The following is a 13194-nucleotide window of genomic DNA, read 5'->3' as shown; positions in this document are numbered from 1 at the left end:
TCTGCTTGGTCCTCCAACTAAGTTAGGGGGGACCCCAAAATCATCAGCCCTCTCATTGCCTAATGTTTAAATTGTAAAAGTTCACTCTGGTGAATTGGTTATATGCTTTTAAGCATGTAAAATTGCTTTTTCAAAGCATCTGAGGATGTTGTTGATTTAGCTGCTGGGGAACTCAATCGAGGACTCTGTCGTTGGAAGCGCAGTCCCTGTGGAATTGGCTGCTGAGGAGGAAGCTATCCATCACAGCAGTTCATCTGCCGGGGGAGCGGAATTTACAAGCGGATGCTCTCAGTCGCCACTTTGCAGAGCAGCAAGATTGGGTCCTCTGCCACGAAGTGCTTGAAGACATCTTCCAAGCTTGGGGTCATCCAAGCCTTGACCTGTTTGACATGGGGTGCCGCTCGCATAGAGGTTTTTGCCACTTTGAACTCGGACCAGAGCTACAGGATTAGCCTATTTGTTCTTCAGCTTATCCAGTGCCCAGCGTGAGGAGGAGTCATTCATCGAGGCCGCAACGGAGGTGAGAGGCGCGGCACAGGGACTGTGAGGACCAGCAAGCAACACCAGCTGTGTCCTCTTCCCGTGCGAGCCGCGCCCCCTCCCAGTGCCACGCCCCCTCAACCAGCGCTCTTTACCTCTCGCGGCCCCCGCTTCACGGGTGCCGCTTGCGTAGAGGTTTTTGCCACTTTGAACTCGGACCAGAGCTACAGGAGTAGCCTATTTGTTCTTCAGCTTATCCAGTGCCCAGCGTGAGGAGGAGTCATGCATCGAGGCCGCAGCGGAGGTGAGAGGCGCGGCACAGGGACTGCGAGGACCAGCAAGCAACACCAGCTGTGTCCTCTTCCCGTGCGAGCCGTGCCCCCTCCCAGTGCCACGCCCCCTCAACCAGCGCTCTTTACCTCTCGCGGCCCCCGCTTTGCGGGAGCCGCTCGCATAGAGGTTTTTGCCACTTTGAACTCGGACCAGAGCTACAGGAGTAGCCTATTTGTTCTTCAGCTTATCCAGTGCCCAGCGTGAGGAGGAGTCATTCATCGAGGCCGCAGCGGAGGTGAGAGGCGCGGCACAGGGACTGCGAGGACCAGCAAGCAACACCAGCTGTGTCCTCTTCCCGTGCGAGCCGCGCCCCCTCCCAGTGCCACGCCCCCTCAACCAGCGCTCTTTACCTCTCGCGGCCCCCGCTTCGCGGGGGCCGCTCGCATAGAGGTTTTTGCCACTTTGAACTCGGACCAGAGCTACAGGAGTAGCCTATTTGTTCTTCAGCTTATCCAGTTCCCAGCGTGAGGAGGAGTCATTCATCGAGGCCGCAGCAGAGGTGAGAGGCGCGGCACAGGGACTGCGAGGACCAGCAAGCAACACCAGCTGTGTCCTCTTCCCGTGCGAGCCGCGCCCCCTCCCACTGCCACGCCCCCTCAACCAGGGCTCTTTACCTCTCGCGGCCCCCGCTTCGCGGGAGCCGCTCGCATAGAGGTTTTTGCCACTTTGAACTCGGACCAGACCTACAGGAGTAGCCTATTTGTTCTTCAGCTTATCCAGTGCCCAGCGTGAGGAGGAGTCATTCATCGAGGCCGCAGCGGAGGTGAGAGGCGCGGCACAGGGACTGCGAGGACCAGCAAGCAACACCAGCTGTGTCCTCTTCCCGTGCGAGCCGCGCCCCCTCCCAGTGCCACGCCCCCTCAACCAGCGCTCTTTACCTCTCGCGGCCCCCGCTTCGCGGGGGCCGCTCGCATAGAGGTTTTTGCCACTTTGAACTCGGACCAGAGCTACAGGAGTAGCCTATTTGTTCTTCAGCTTATCCAGTGCCCAGCGTGAGGAGGAGTCATTCATCGAGGCCGCAGCGGAGGTGAGAGGCGCGGCACAGGGACTGCGAGGACCAGCAAGCAACACCAGCTGTGTCCTCTTCCCGTGCGAGCCGTGCCCCCTCCCAGTGCCACGCCCCCTCAACCAGCGCTCTTTACCTCTCGCGGCCCCCGCTTTGCGGGAGCCGCTCGCATAGAGGTTTTTGCCACTTTGAACTCGGACCAGAGCTACAGGAGTAGCCTATTTGTTCTTCAGCTTATCCAGTGCCCAGCATGAGGAGGAGTCATTCATCGAGGCCGCAGCGGAGGTGAGAGGCGCGGCACAGGGACTGCGAGGACCAGCAAGCAACACCAGCTGTGTCCTCTTCCCGTGCGAGCCGCGCCCCCTCCCAGTGCCACGCCCCCTCAACCAGCGCTCTTTACCTCTCGCGGCCCCCGCTTCGCGGGGGCCGCTCGCATAGAGGTTTTTGCCACTTTGAACTCGGACCAGAGCTACAGGAGTAGCCTATTTGTTCTTCAGCTTATCCAGTTCCCAGCGTGAGGAGGAGTCATTCATCGAGGCCGCAGCAGAGGTGAGAGGCGCGGCACAGGGACTGCGAGGACCAGCAAGCAACACCAGCTGTGTCCTCTTCCCGTGCGAGCCGCGCCCCCTCCCACTGCCACGCCCCCTCAACCAGGGCTCTTTACCTCTCGCGGCCCCCGCTTCGCGGGAGCCGCTCGCATAGAGGTTTTTGCCACTTTGAACTCGGACCAGACCTACAGGAGTAGCCTATTTGTTCTTCAGCTTATCCAGTGCCCAGCGTGAGGAGGAGTCATTCATCGAGGCCGCAGCGGAGGTGAGAGGCGCGGCACAGGGACTGCGAGGACCAGCAAGCAACACCAGCTGTGTCCTCTTCCCGTGCGAGCCGCGCCCCCTCCCAGTGCCACGCCCCCTCAACCAGCGCTCTTTACCTCTCGCGGCCCCCGCTTCGCGGGGGCCGCTCGCATAGAGGTTTTTGCCACTTTGAACTCGGACCAGAGCTACAGGAGTAGCCTATTTGTTCTTCAGCTTATCCAGTGCCCAGCGTGAGGAGGAGTCATTCATCGAGGCCGCAGCGGAGGTGAGAGGCGCGGCACAGGGACTGCGAGGACCAGCAAGCAACACCAGCTGTGTCCTCTTCCCGTGCGATCCGCGCCCCCTCCCAGTGCCACGCCCCCTCAACCAGCGCTCTTTACCTCTCGCGGCCCCCGCTTTGCGGGAGCCGCTCGCATAGAGGTTTTTGCCACTTTGAACTCGGACCAGAGCTATAGGAGTAGCCTATTTGTTCTTCAGCTTATCCAGTGCCCAGCGTGAGGAGGAGTCATTCATCGAGGCCGCAGCGGAGGTGAGAGGCGCGGCACAGGGACTGCGAGGACCAGCAAGCAACACCAGCTGTGTCCTCTTCCCGTGCGAGCCGCGCCCCCTCCCAGTGCCACGCCCCCTTTCATCAAACAGGAATTTAAGTGAGTGCATTACCGCGCAACGCGGGACGCGCACGGGCCGCAGCCCGGGGCGAAGCCCGGGCCCGTTGTTCCCCGTTAGTGACCGGTAGAGACCGGACCGGGCCACCCCCCTTTCGGCTCTGGTTATTACAGCCAATAGACCTCAATCATGCCGCCCAAAACCAGGAGTAATACAAAGACCAAATCTAAGAATGCCCAAGAGGTAGCACAAATAACCGGACCAATCGATCTATTCATCTCACGGACACACGAGGTAATCAATCAGAGTATCTCCCTTCTCGAAAAAAGAGTGTCACTGGACCTCATGAACGCAAAACGATCGTCCCTGGGCACCCTAGCAACTGCTACTTCCCCTATTCACCTAACCTCCCCAAACTGTTCCCTTCCCGTGACTGTGACTGCTCCTGACATCAACACAGTCCCGTCTATAGTAGACTTATCTGTAACGCAATTCGAGTCTGATCTATCATCAACATCAGATAACCTAGAGGCAACCCCCGATTTAGCAGCCTGTCAAACACAGGAAGGATCTCAGACCAATATAGATATGTACCTTCGAGGAGAAGGAGAAGGAGCCATTCCAAAATTAGGCAGTACAAACCCCACTGACAATGTAGTAGTTACGGCTCCTTGCCCAGGTCACGTCATGGAGCCGCTAAATCATACAACACAATCTCTGCAACCAATTACATCATTCCCTTCAGAAACCAACCTCCTGCATCCCACAATCCCCAACGAGGCCATTGACAACCCCTGTAGAACATGCAAAGCCACCTCACAAGTATTAACTGTAACAAAAGACCTTTTGGTCCAGCATTTGAAACCTATCCAATTAAGCATTAGGAATCTTGAAGCCCAACTGGCAATTCTTTCTGCAACACTCCTTGATACCAATACACATTTAGTGAAAAAGGGGCCGCGAAATATCCCTCAGTCCTCCAAAACACTTCTCCAACCACAACCACCCAAAGTAACAAAACAACCAACCCCAACTATTCTACCCTAAAAAAATCCGAAACAAAACGTTTTGAACCAAAACCCACAAAATGAAACGCCTCGAGCACAAAAGGGTAAAATTAATGCAGTGTCGAATCAACAAACACCTAACATAGGCTCGGCTACCCCAGTCTTTACAGGGCTTGCAACAGATAACCCAAACAAAACTCACCCCACAAAAAAGTTAACACCTCTTTCGTCTAAACCAACGGTCCCTCAGTCATCTCCTAAAAAGATCCCTAAAAAAAATACCAGGACCCAGACGTCCAGCCCACTTGCCCCCAGAAGCCACCCCATATACAATAGTACTCACCGGTGTACCAGAATTAACTGACGATACACCAGAAACCGCCTGGTCACTTAAAAATAAGGTCATGCAATGGCTAAGCATCAACAGGCCACTAGAATCCCATCATTCGGGAGGGATCTCTACAGTCCGCAGGGTAGTATGGGTAGGTAAAACACCAAAATCGACCCGTGGGGACTGCATCATAGTAACATGCAGAGACCCCTCCACCGTGGATTATATCTGCGCTTGGCCCTCGCTGGAGAAAAAAGGGGGAATGGATGCTCGACATCTCTCTTTCTGTTATCCCCCAACGAGACAACATCATTACACTCCATCTTGGAATTGGCACCAGCCCCAAAATGATCAGTGGAAGCAGATGGAGTACACCTATGACTACGGAAGCAGAAATGCTCCGAGAGACTGGCCAAGGCAATACTGGCAAGATAGACCCTTCCAGCCATATGAAGGCTGGCAGGGCTTTCCAACACAAAATCGTTTCGACTCCCTTGAGATGGTCGATTGACCATTCAGGGTTGAACTTAAGAGTAAAAACCTCAACACCACATACCAACTAGTAAATCAAAGCCAGCAGCGAGTGTCACCGAAGCCTATTTCTTATATCCACAAAAACTTAAACTCGGAGACTATCACTGCTCTCTCTTGTAATTCCACCAATGCTATCCATACCATACCCTCCGACTCCCTTGGAACTACCCCCGATTCATACTGTCACCAAACCAAAACTCCCAAAGATCCTATTAACCTCTTACAGGCCCAGACAAACTACCTGACAGACACTCTGGCCGTGAGCACCCTGATAGAAATACCTCCCCTTCACGCCTCCCCTGAACCCACAAACCTGAGTCTTTCCATTGTATATTGGAACGTCGCAGGTCTGTCCTCAAAAATAACACTAGAGCTATGGCTTGACACAGCCAGGGAACATCAGATACTCTGCCTTCAAGAAACATGGTGTACAACCCCGTTACATCTTGCGGGATACAAAACTCTTTTCACCCCAGCAGTGCAGGGAAACATGGGCAGACCAAAGGGGGGGCTTACGATCTATGTTGCTAATACTCTCCCCTTCAGAGTGAAACTATTAAAGGAGTCTCCAACGTTCCAAATTATGCAGATAACAACTTCCAAAGATAATAATTATGTTCTCATTAATTACTACAACAACTCTGGTACCTCGGACTGTTGGACAAACTTAGAAGAGATTGCTACATTCCTATCTTTACTGCAAAGCAATAACAATACAACTACAACCCATCTAATCTGGGGTGGCGATTTCAATTTCCCTTTGTGCCCAAACCACAAAAAAGGAATCTGTGGATTGCAAAATGAACTTGGCAACCCCATACCCCACTTTGTGCACTCGACATGTGGAAACAAACTGAATGACATCATATTTTCCTTAGACTTGGACTATGTAAATGAATTGGTTGACACGCAGCAGGATTTCCTACCAACTTTCCATGGAAGAGGCTACTCAACAACCATAGACTACATAATAGCCTCCCACTCACTTAAAGGGCAACTAGGACATTTTGAAACTGGGTCTAACCCAACAAGTGACCACTACCCACTTAGTATAAGAATCACCATCAAACTAGCAAACGGACACCCTGTAAAGCCGAGCTCTCTTAACCAGCAAACACTTTCCATGAACAAATTGAATGGTTACACAGTTAAATGGGCTAAGATCGACCCAGAAGAGACGATGCAGAGGGTCCTTGAAAAAACCAAACACTGGCTATCTGAATGCATGTCTTTGGAGACACCACCTCATAAAGTCGTTTGCAGTTTCCAAAGCATTCAGGAAACAATAAGGGATGAACTATTTGTCAAGCTAAAAAAGAACAATAAGTCCCCTACCACGAGATGGTTCGACACCGCTTGTCGGAAGGCACTTTCATCTCTTAAAGAAGCCCCACATAGACCCACGAGAGATTCCCAGGAAATCTCCAACCTAAGAAAAGCATATAACTCTGCTAGGCAAGACCGTAAAAAACAAATCAAACAAGACCTTTGGTCACAACTACACGACAGCGCCCGAAGAGATTTGCAAAGCAGCTACTTGGAGATCAGTACACACGATTACAAGATACTACTGTCTTGACTCGGGTACCAGAGCGGACACTCAAGTAGGGCAAGCCTCATTGAGAAATCTGTTCAACAGCTGATTTTTCAGTTGTTGTGGTTTGAGTCACACTGTGTTCTCATTTGTCTGCAGGTGGTTGATGGGTTTGCTATTCTATTCAGTGCTTATGACTATTGATGAGGATCCCCTGGAAGAGAAGGATAAGTTACTTACCTGTAATCCTAGTTCTCTTCCTGGGGTATCCTCATCAAAGTCATAAGCAACCCACCCACCTCCCCAGACAAATGAGTTTTTATTTCTAAAGCGTTATAAGATATCTTTGGGCCCTGATCTTCAGGGTTATACAAAGAACAACTGACCCAGCTGTCACCCCTGAGGCATGATGGGAAGCTAGGGGTCATGGCTGCCTTAAAGGCACAGTGCCAGTTTTTGTTGAAAATGCTTTCATTTTCCATGCTATTGTTTTGCAATGCAGCCTGTAGGCTAACAATGTGTGCTATGTGCAGATTTTGCCCGTTATGAGTGTTTTACTCATTAAAAGACAGAGTTTAAGTGCTAATTGCACTCATGTGTCTTTTATGTATTGGCAAATTCAATTCTTATGTATGCAACTACATTGTTTAGCCTCCATTTGGGGGCTGCATTGATATGGTAAAAATGATATACGTTTGTATATATATATATATATATATGTACAGCTGTACATATATGGTTTCCATGTATAATTTTTTATTATTTCTGGGGTCCCCGCACATGGGCAGGAATATTCAGGGCTTATTACTTTGACGAGGATACCCCTGGAAGAGAACTAGGATTACAGGTAAGTAACATCCATATTTCCCCCCTCACCTTGCCATAGGGTCAGTGAGAAGAGAATGCTGCCTTCACATTGGTAAATTGCAGGGGGTGATGTACATCAACCCCTCACCATGCTGAAGTGCAAAGGGCTTTACACTAAACTCACTTTGCCTTGCTTAAAGGAGGGAGGAAGCCTTCTTTCCACTCAGCCAAATGTGAGCGAGGGTATACAGAGAACACCTCCTCCCCTTGCCTAAAGGGGAGGGGGGGAATTGCCTCTTGACTCCCTATTAACTTGCCCTAAGGGCTAGGATGGTTGTAAACAGCCCCCATCACCTTGTCCAATAGCATACAGGTAAAATTACCCCCACCAAGACATTGCCTAACGCAATGGAGGCTTAATAAAATAAATAACACTGAGTGATCTGCCGCCGAAACTGAGAACAGGGCATAGGGCTGACTGACAATGTATTTCCTTATCTGTTGTCTGTGAAATGTTGCTCAGTGTTGTGTGGCCAATGAGCAGTTGGTAAGCTGACAGAGCTGCCACACCATCTTCCCAGTTGAGAACAACAGGGCCCAGGGGGTAAGCCCACTCCTCGGCAGCCTGTACAGTGTTAGTGTCAACAGAGGAGGATACCATCTGACCAAACTTTCACTTCCAAGCTAATTGCTTGGTGGAGTATTTTTTTATGGGCCTTCAACTCATCAATTGCCTTGACTATCTGCTGACTGTTTATGTGTATGCATTATTTTTTTATTTGCAATTTTTGTTTGCAATATTACAAACAATCAATTATACTCCTTATGCCACATATGGAAGGTAAAAGGCTGAGTCAGCTCTGTCAGGATTCATATGAGTCAGAGTTGGCCCTCCAATCTCACAAGCAAATGCTTAACTCATTGAGCTTTCTTACCAGATTTTCATGGCTGGGAGTGTAAGTTTTTACAAGTGAAACCAGTTGAGTTCTCATAAGGGCAACATTGTTAATCCTTTGAGTTTATTACCACTTTGCACTGAGAGATGTGAGGATGAGACTTTGCATGTTGTCAGTTCTGTGGGACTTCTAATACACAGATATATTATGTGCTGGTTATCCAGCAGATCGTCTCACTGGAGGTTTGAGAGATGGCCTGTCAGCACATCCTGCCCCTGCAAATACACTTGCCTTATTAATCAAGACCAATAGCTCTGCCCATTTTTAAGTCTTAATCTATTTCTTCAAAATACATTGCCATTCTTCTTGTTGTGTAACCCAATTCAAACAGTTTTGATTTGAAAATGTGTTATAGTACTCAGTTCTTTTTGTTCTAAACTGCATGCAGTACTGTAGGATACTTTAATTTTATTTTTGACACTGTTTTTGAGCACTTTAATTGTATTTTAACTAGATTCTCAAAGAATGTATGCCTATGTTGCACTTACAAAAATGCAAACAATTGCTTTGTATTTTATTAGTATCTTTTTAGTGCATCTCTTACTCCTTGCAAATCTGTCTGGGAGGTGCAGTTTCATTATGCTATAGTGCTTCATTCCCGGGCAAGTTTGTGAAACGTTCCAATATGCATTATGCTCCTGGGCACCCTTCGAAGTGAATGCAAGCAAAAACACAATGACTATTGATGATTCACATAATATTATATTGAACTATGATATATGTAATATTTATTTCATCTAGTGTAAAACTGGGTTATATTTAATCACCAATGCAGTCCCATCATAAACTAAATAAAGGGGACAATATATGCATTTGCATTAACAACAAAAATTATAACTTCTCTTGCTCCCTTTTTGGTGAAGGTGTGCGAAATCTGCATAATTTGCTATTGCGCACTAACAGGAAATTTCGTCACAATTACTTAGAAATATGTATCATTATGTGAAATGCAAATCTATTGTTTCCTGCTCTATTTTAATATGAACTGAATCCTCACATCGTTTTTGATGCAAGGATGCAGTTCACACTAAAAGAATAATGCAAAAAAAGAACTACGAACAACAGCCACTTGCGTTCCACTGTTCTCATGTGTACATTTTTACCCTAAATACTGCATCATTTTGCAAATTGGCATAATGGTGTGATTGTTGGAATTGCATATTAAAAACAAAATCCAAAGTTCTTGAAATTAGTGAATTATGTCAGTGTAATTCAAATTTTTCTCAGGCCTAATTTTGGTGCGCATCAATTTAGAAAATTGGTCCTTAGGGTGTTTGTAATTTTGCTGTTTCATAATACAGCGGTGAGACCTTCAACTGAAAGATTGGCGTAAAAATCTTATGAAAAAATACTCAATTAGTACAAGACACAGATATTGTGTCATTTAATACTACCATAGAGCTTTGATCATATTGATTAAAAAGGAAGAAAAGGAGTTGGGAAGATGGAAAAAAATCCAATCATATCATTTGATATGTCATTAATCTGAAACTGAATGGAGAGAGCAGTGTATGTGTTGAACAGCATAATGTATAGAACTGGGATGTGTTACATCAACACTAGGTAGTGAAAGGTATAGCATTTGAAATGTGGACCAAGGCAAACTCTCCCCAAAAAGTTATCACTTTACATCTCTCCATTTAAATTCCATTGTTTGGATAAATCAGAGAATAGATCTTTAATTGCCCAAGAGAGAGTATAATCAGAGGTAAAATTAAATTCCTATTGTTACAAAGACAATTTGCATGGTTATGGTATTCACCCAAAGACCTCTTAGCCACAGATCAAAATGTGGAAGTATCTTACAATCAAATGTAAGACATTGGGTTTGTGGTCTTTGTTTTTAGATAATTTAAGTATATCGAAAAGGAACATCATTTCCAAATAATAATAATTGGTTATTTCTTTTCTCAGGACTCTGATTACTGGCATGGCTTCGGGGAGCATTGTAGCTTTTAATATAGATTTTAACCGGTGGCACTACGAGCATCAGAACAGATACTGAATTGGGATGAAGAGTTCAAGGCCAAGTCAAAGCTGAGAGCACAAATGCTGCAATGAAAGGCGTTATCTCCGGTGGAAAAACACGTCTGCATTGACCTCCGTTGTACATTCCATTACACCTAGCAATAGCTGTACATTGTAGTCAGCGGCCATTTTACTTTTATGTGTTTTTTTCACAACTGAACACCAGCTGCTAAACAGCAAGCTTGCATCATGTAAATTATATGAATTAGGAGACATTTTGGTAATAGTTTCGAATGTCCTTATTTATGAGTGAAATAAGGCGGGGGACGCACTAAAAGAGACTTTTGAAACTTCTAGGGAACTTAGTATCCAATTGTTACGGTGTTTAGGTTCTCACTCTAAACTGCATCCCATGTCCAGCCTCTTTTCAAGCTGTGAAAAAAATGTTTGATACTTTGTACATCAGAAGCGCATCTTAACTTTAAAGGGATACTTTTGTAAAAGTAAAACCTTGTATAAAGAACAAAAAAGTTTCTTAATTTTATTGTGGAGTTACAACTTGCATGTACTTTGGACCTGATGTCTTGGTGGAACTGGTGCAGTCACACACAAAAAAATGAAAAAACCACAGATTTCTCAGAACGGTTAGACCTTCTTTTTATAAGGTTGAGTCAGGGTTCGTCCCGTTACTTTGAAGATTCAACTGAAATATGTTTTTTGCACTTTTTTCTGGATTTTCCCCTCCTAAGTGGATTTCTGCTCACTTTCTGAAGCTTATGGATATTAAGCCATTTTGCCATGTCTGCTTTTTGTGATAAAACAAAAAGGTTGCTTTTACTCCTGTTTCATCCACGCCAAGAGGGAAGAGATGGTCAGCGCTGACTGTAAGCCCCGATGTTCACTGTTTCCAGGAGTCTCGTTGTGCCCTCTGTTGCTTCATGACTGCCGGACATGCCATGAGTGATGTACTACTTCATGTAAATGTATTGAGGGAGGGTGGACGGAGATCTTGATTCAGTTTTGTTCTTTTCATATGTTTTTAATTAAATTGTTGGTTTCATGACACTGAACTTCAGTACAAAAACGACTTATGTTCGTCTTGGGTGCCACAAGAAGTAACTACTGAAGGCCACGTTCTCAGCCTAAGACACAATGTTTCGGAATACTTTGCTGAAAGCTATCAGAAAATTTGATGTACTGGTCAAATTGGACACCAAGGTGGATTATACACTTCATGTTTCTTCTTTGTATATTTGGTGACTGTATCGTCATAGATGTACATATTGTGTCGGTAGGGCTATGAGGCATGTAACAGGAATGTATTTTTCTCCAAATGTACACTCACTTGCAGTCATTTATTTAAAATACGATAAAACAAGGAAATTGATTCTGTATTGGCACTTTGCACCAAAAACATATCATTATTTATTGATGTGATTAATTATTTGTTCCTCACCCTGTATTAGTAAATGATAGCACTGAATTCCTTCTACATCGTTTTTTGTATTTAAGAAAGAAAATGAAGATTCTCAAATCAGGGGGGTAATCACTGTCACGAAAACGTTATTCATCACCAGTCTGTAAGCAATATCTTGAGTTGTAGTTTAGAATTGGGAGACATTTGAACATCTGGAAGACAGTTCATTTCATCTTGAGATCATGGTGAAATATTTTGGATATATAAATTCCTTAAGCTATTGTAACCATGTTTTATTGCAAAGATGTAAATTATGCCAGATGTGTATGAGTCGGAAATCAAAAAAAAGAAAAATAAAATATGCAAAGAGCTTGTTGATGATTTTCGTTTGATTTAACAAAAATCCAAAATAAGAATCTTTTAGAAAGAATTGTTAGCGGGAGCGAACAAACAACGTTCAAGTACTGAAAATCAACATGACTTCTGAGATCCTAAGGCCTCTCAAGTTCAAAATTGGTCAATTTCGCACAAGGCACCAAAACACATCAAAAAATCAAGGAACCACATTCAGCATCAGCGGTGAAATGAGAAATATTGTAAAATATATACAGGCATTTCAAACGATTAGTTAACACGCCGTGCTTGCCATTACATGTATCACAGTAATGCCTTTAATTGAATGTTTGCATGACAATTAGTCAACTGGAAAAGAGGCAAAATATTTTATGCTTGATTAATTTCTAATAGTGCAAATGTAGATGTTTCCTTTGTTTGTCTTATGCATGTTTCACCCCAACCCTTACTCAGTAATTGAAAGTGTGCACATTGGTTGTTCAAAAAATGGAGCAGGGCATTGAGGTCCTGCTTTGGAGCAGAAATGCACCGGCTAAAGGACTCGGGCTCTCTGCAGATCACTTGTACCTCCTCTGGCTGGAGTTAGTCATGCACGGTGCATCGAGGTGTCAAACATTCCTTCGTGTAATTTAACCCATCACGTAACAAACCTAGCGTGTGTATGACATTCTGCATATTTTAATCCTTTGTATAGGGGGATACCATTACCAACTGATGGCCTAAGGCGGGCCCTCGCGATGTATTTTTGCTGTGGAATGAAACACGTTTTCCTTTCCTTCACGGAACCTGTTTCAAGCAGTCCCTCAATGGCTACTAGACCGAATACAGCACCTGAGCATGATTCTGGTTGCTCCGGGTTCATTTTGGTTACTGCAGCTTAATGTATACCATCCTCTCTGCAGGGATTAGTTTGTGATGGTGGATGTTGGCGGTGGGCACTGGCATTCATATTTTGGGAACAGGACCTCCTTCCATCATCAGAGTTTGATCCAGAGCATCAGTGGAAAATGTGGAAAAGGGGGAAAGAATGAGGGAGAGAGAATATAGTG

At 45.8% G+C, this 13194-nt stretch overlaps 1 protein-coding gene across 7 annotated transcripts in view; it reads left to right on the top strand.

Annotated features, from left to right (window-relative positions):
- The window catches only part of NBEA (neurobeachin), a 1820918-nt gene extending 1808749 nt beyond the window's left edge, over nt 1-12169 (top strand). For 4 of the 7 annotated variants that reach the window (XM_086935110.1, XM_086935108.1, XM_086935109.1 and 1 more), the window contains one exon: nt 10321-12169. In XM_086935110.1, coding sequence (XP_086791236.1) covers nt 10321-10411 — 91 coding nt within the window. In that variant the 3' untranslated portion in view covers nt 10412-12169. The remainder of the gene's footprint in view (nt 1-10320) is intronic. The other 3 variants (XM_086935112.1, XM_086935113.1, XM_086935111.1) reach the window with 1 other exon arrangement.
- Nucleotides 12170-13194: the final 1025 nt, after the last annotated feature.

This window comes from Lissotriton vulgaris, chromosome 8 (assembly GCF_964263255.1).
Source record: "Lissotriton vulgaris chromosome 8, aLisVul1.2, whole genome shotgun sequence".
NCBI classification, from domain to species: domain Eukaryota; kingdom Metazoa; phylum Chordata; class Amphibia; order Caudata; family Salamandridae; genus Lissotriton; species Lissotriton vulgaris.
The sequence above is the reverse complement of the archived record's forward strand: the minus strand, read 5'-3'. Positions and strand labels throughout refer to the sequence as shown.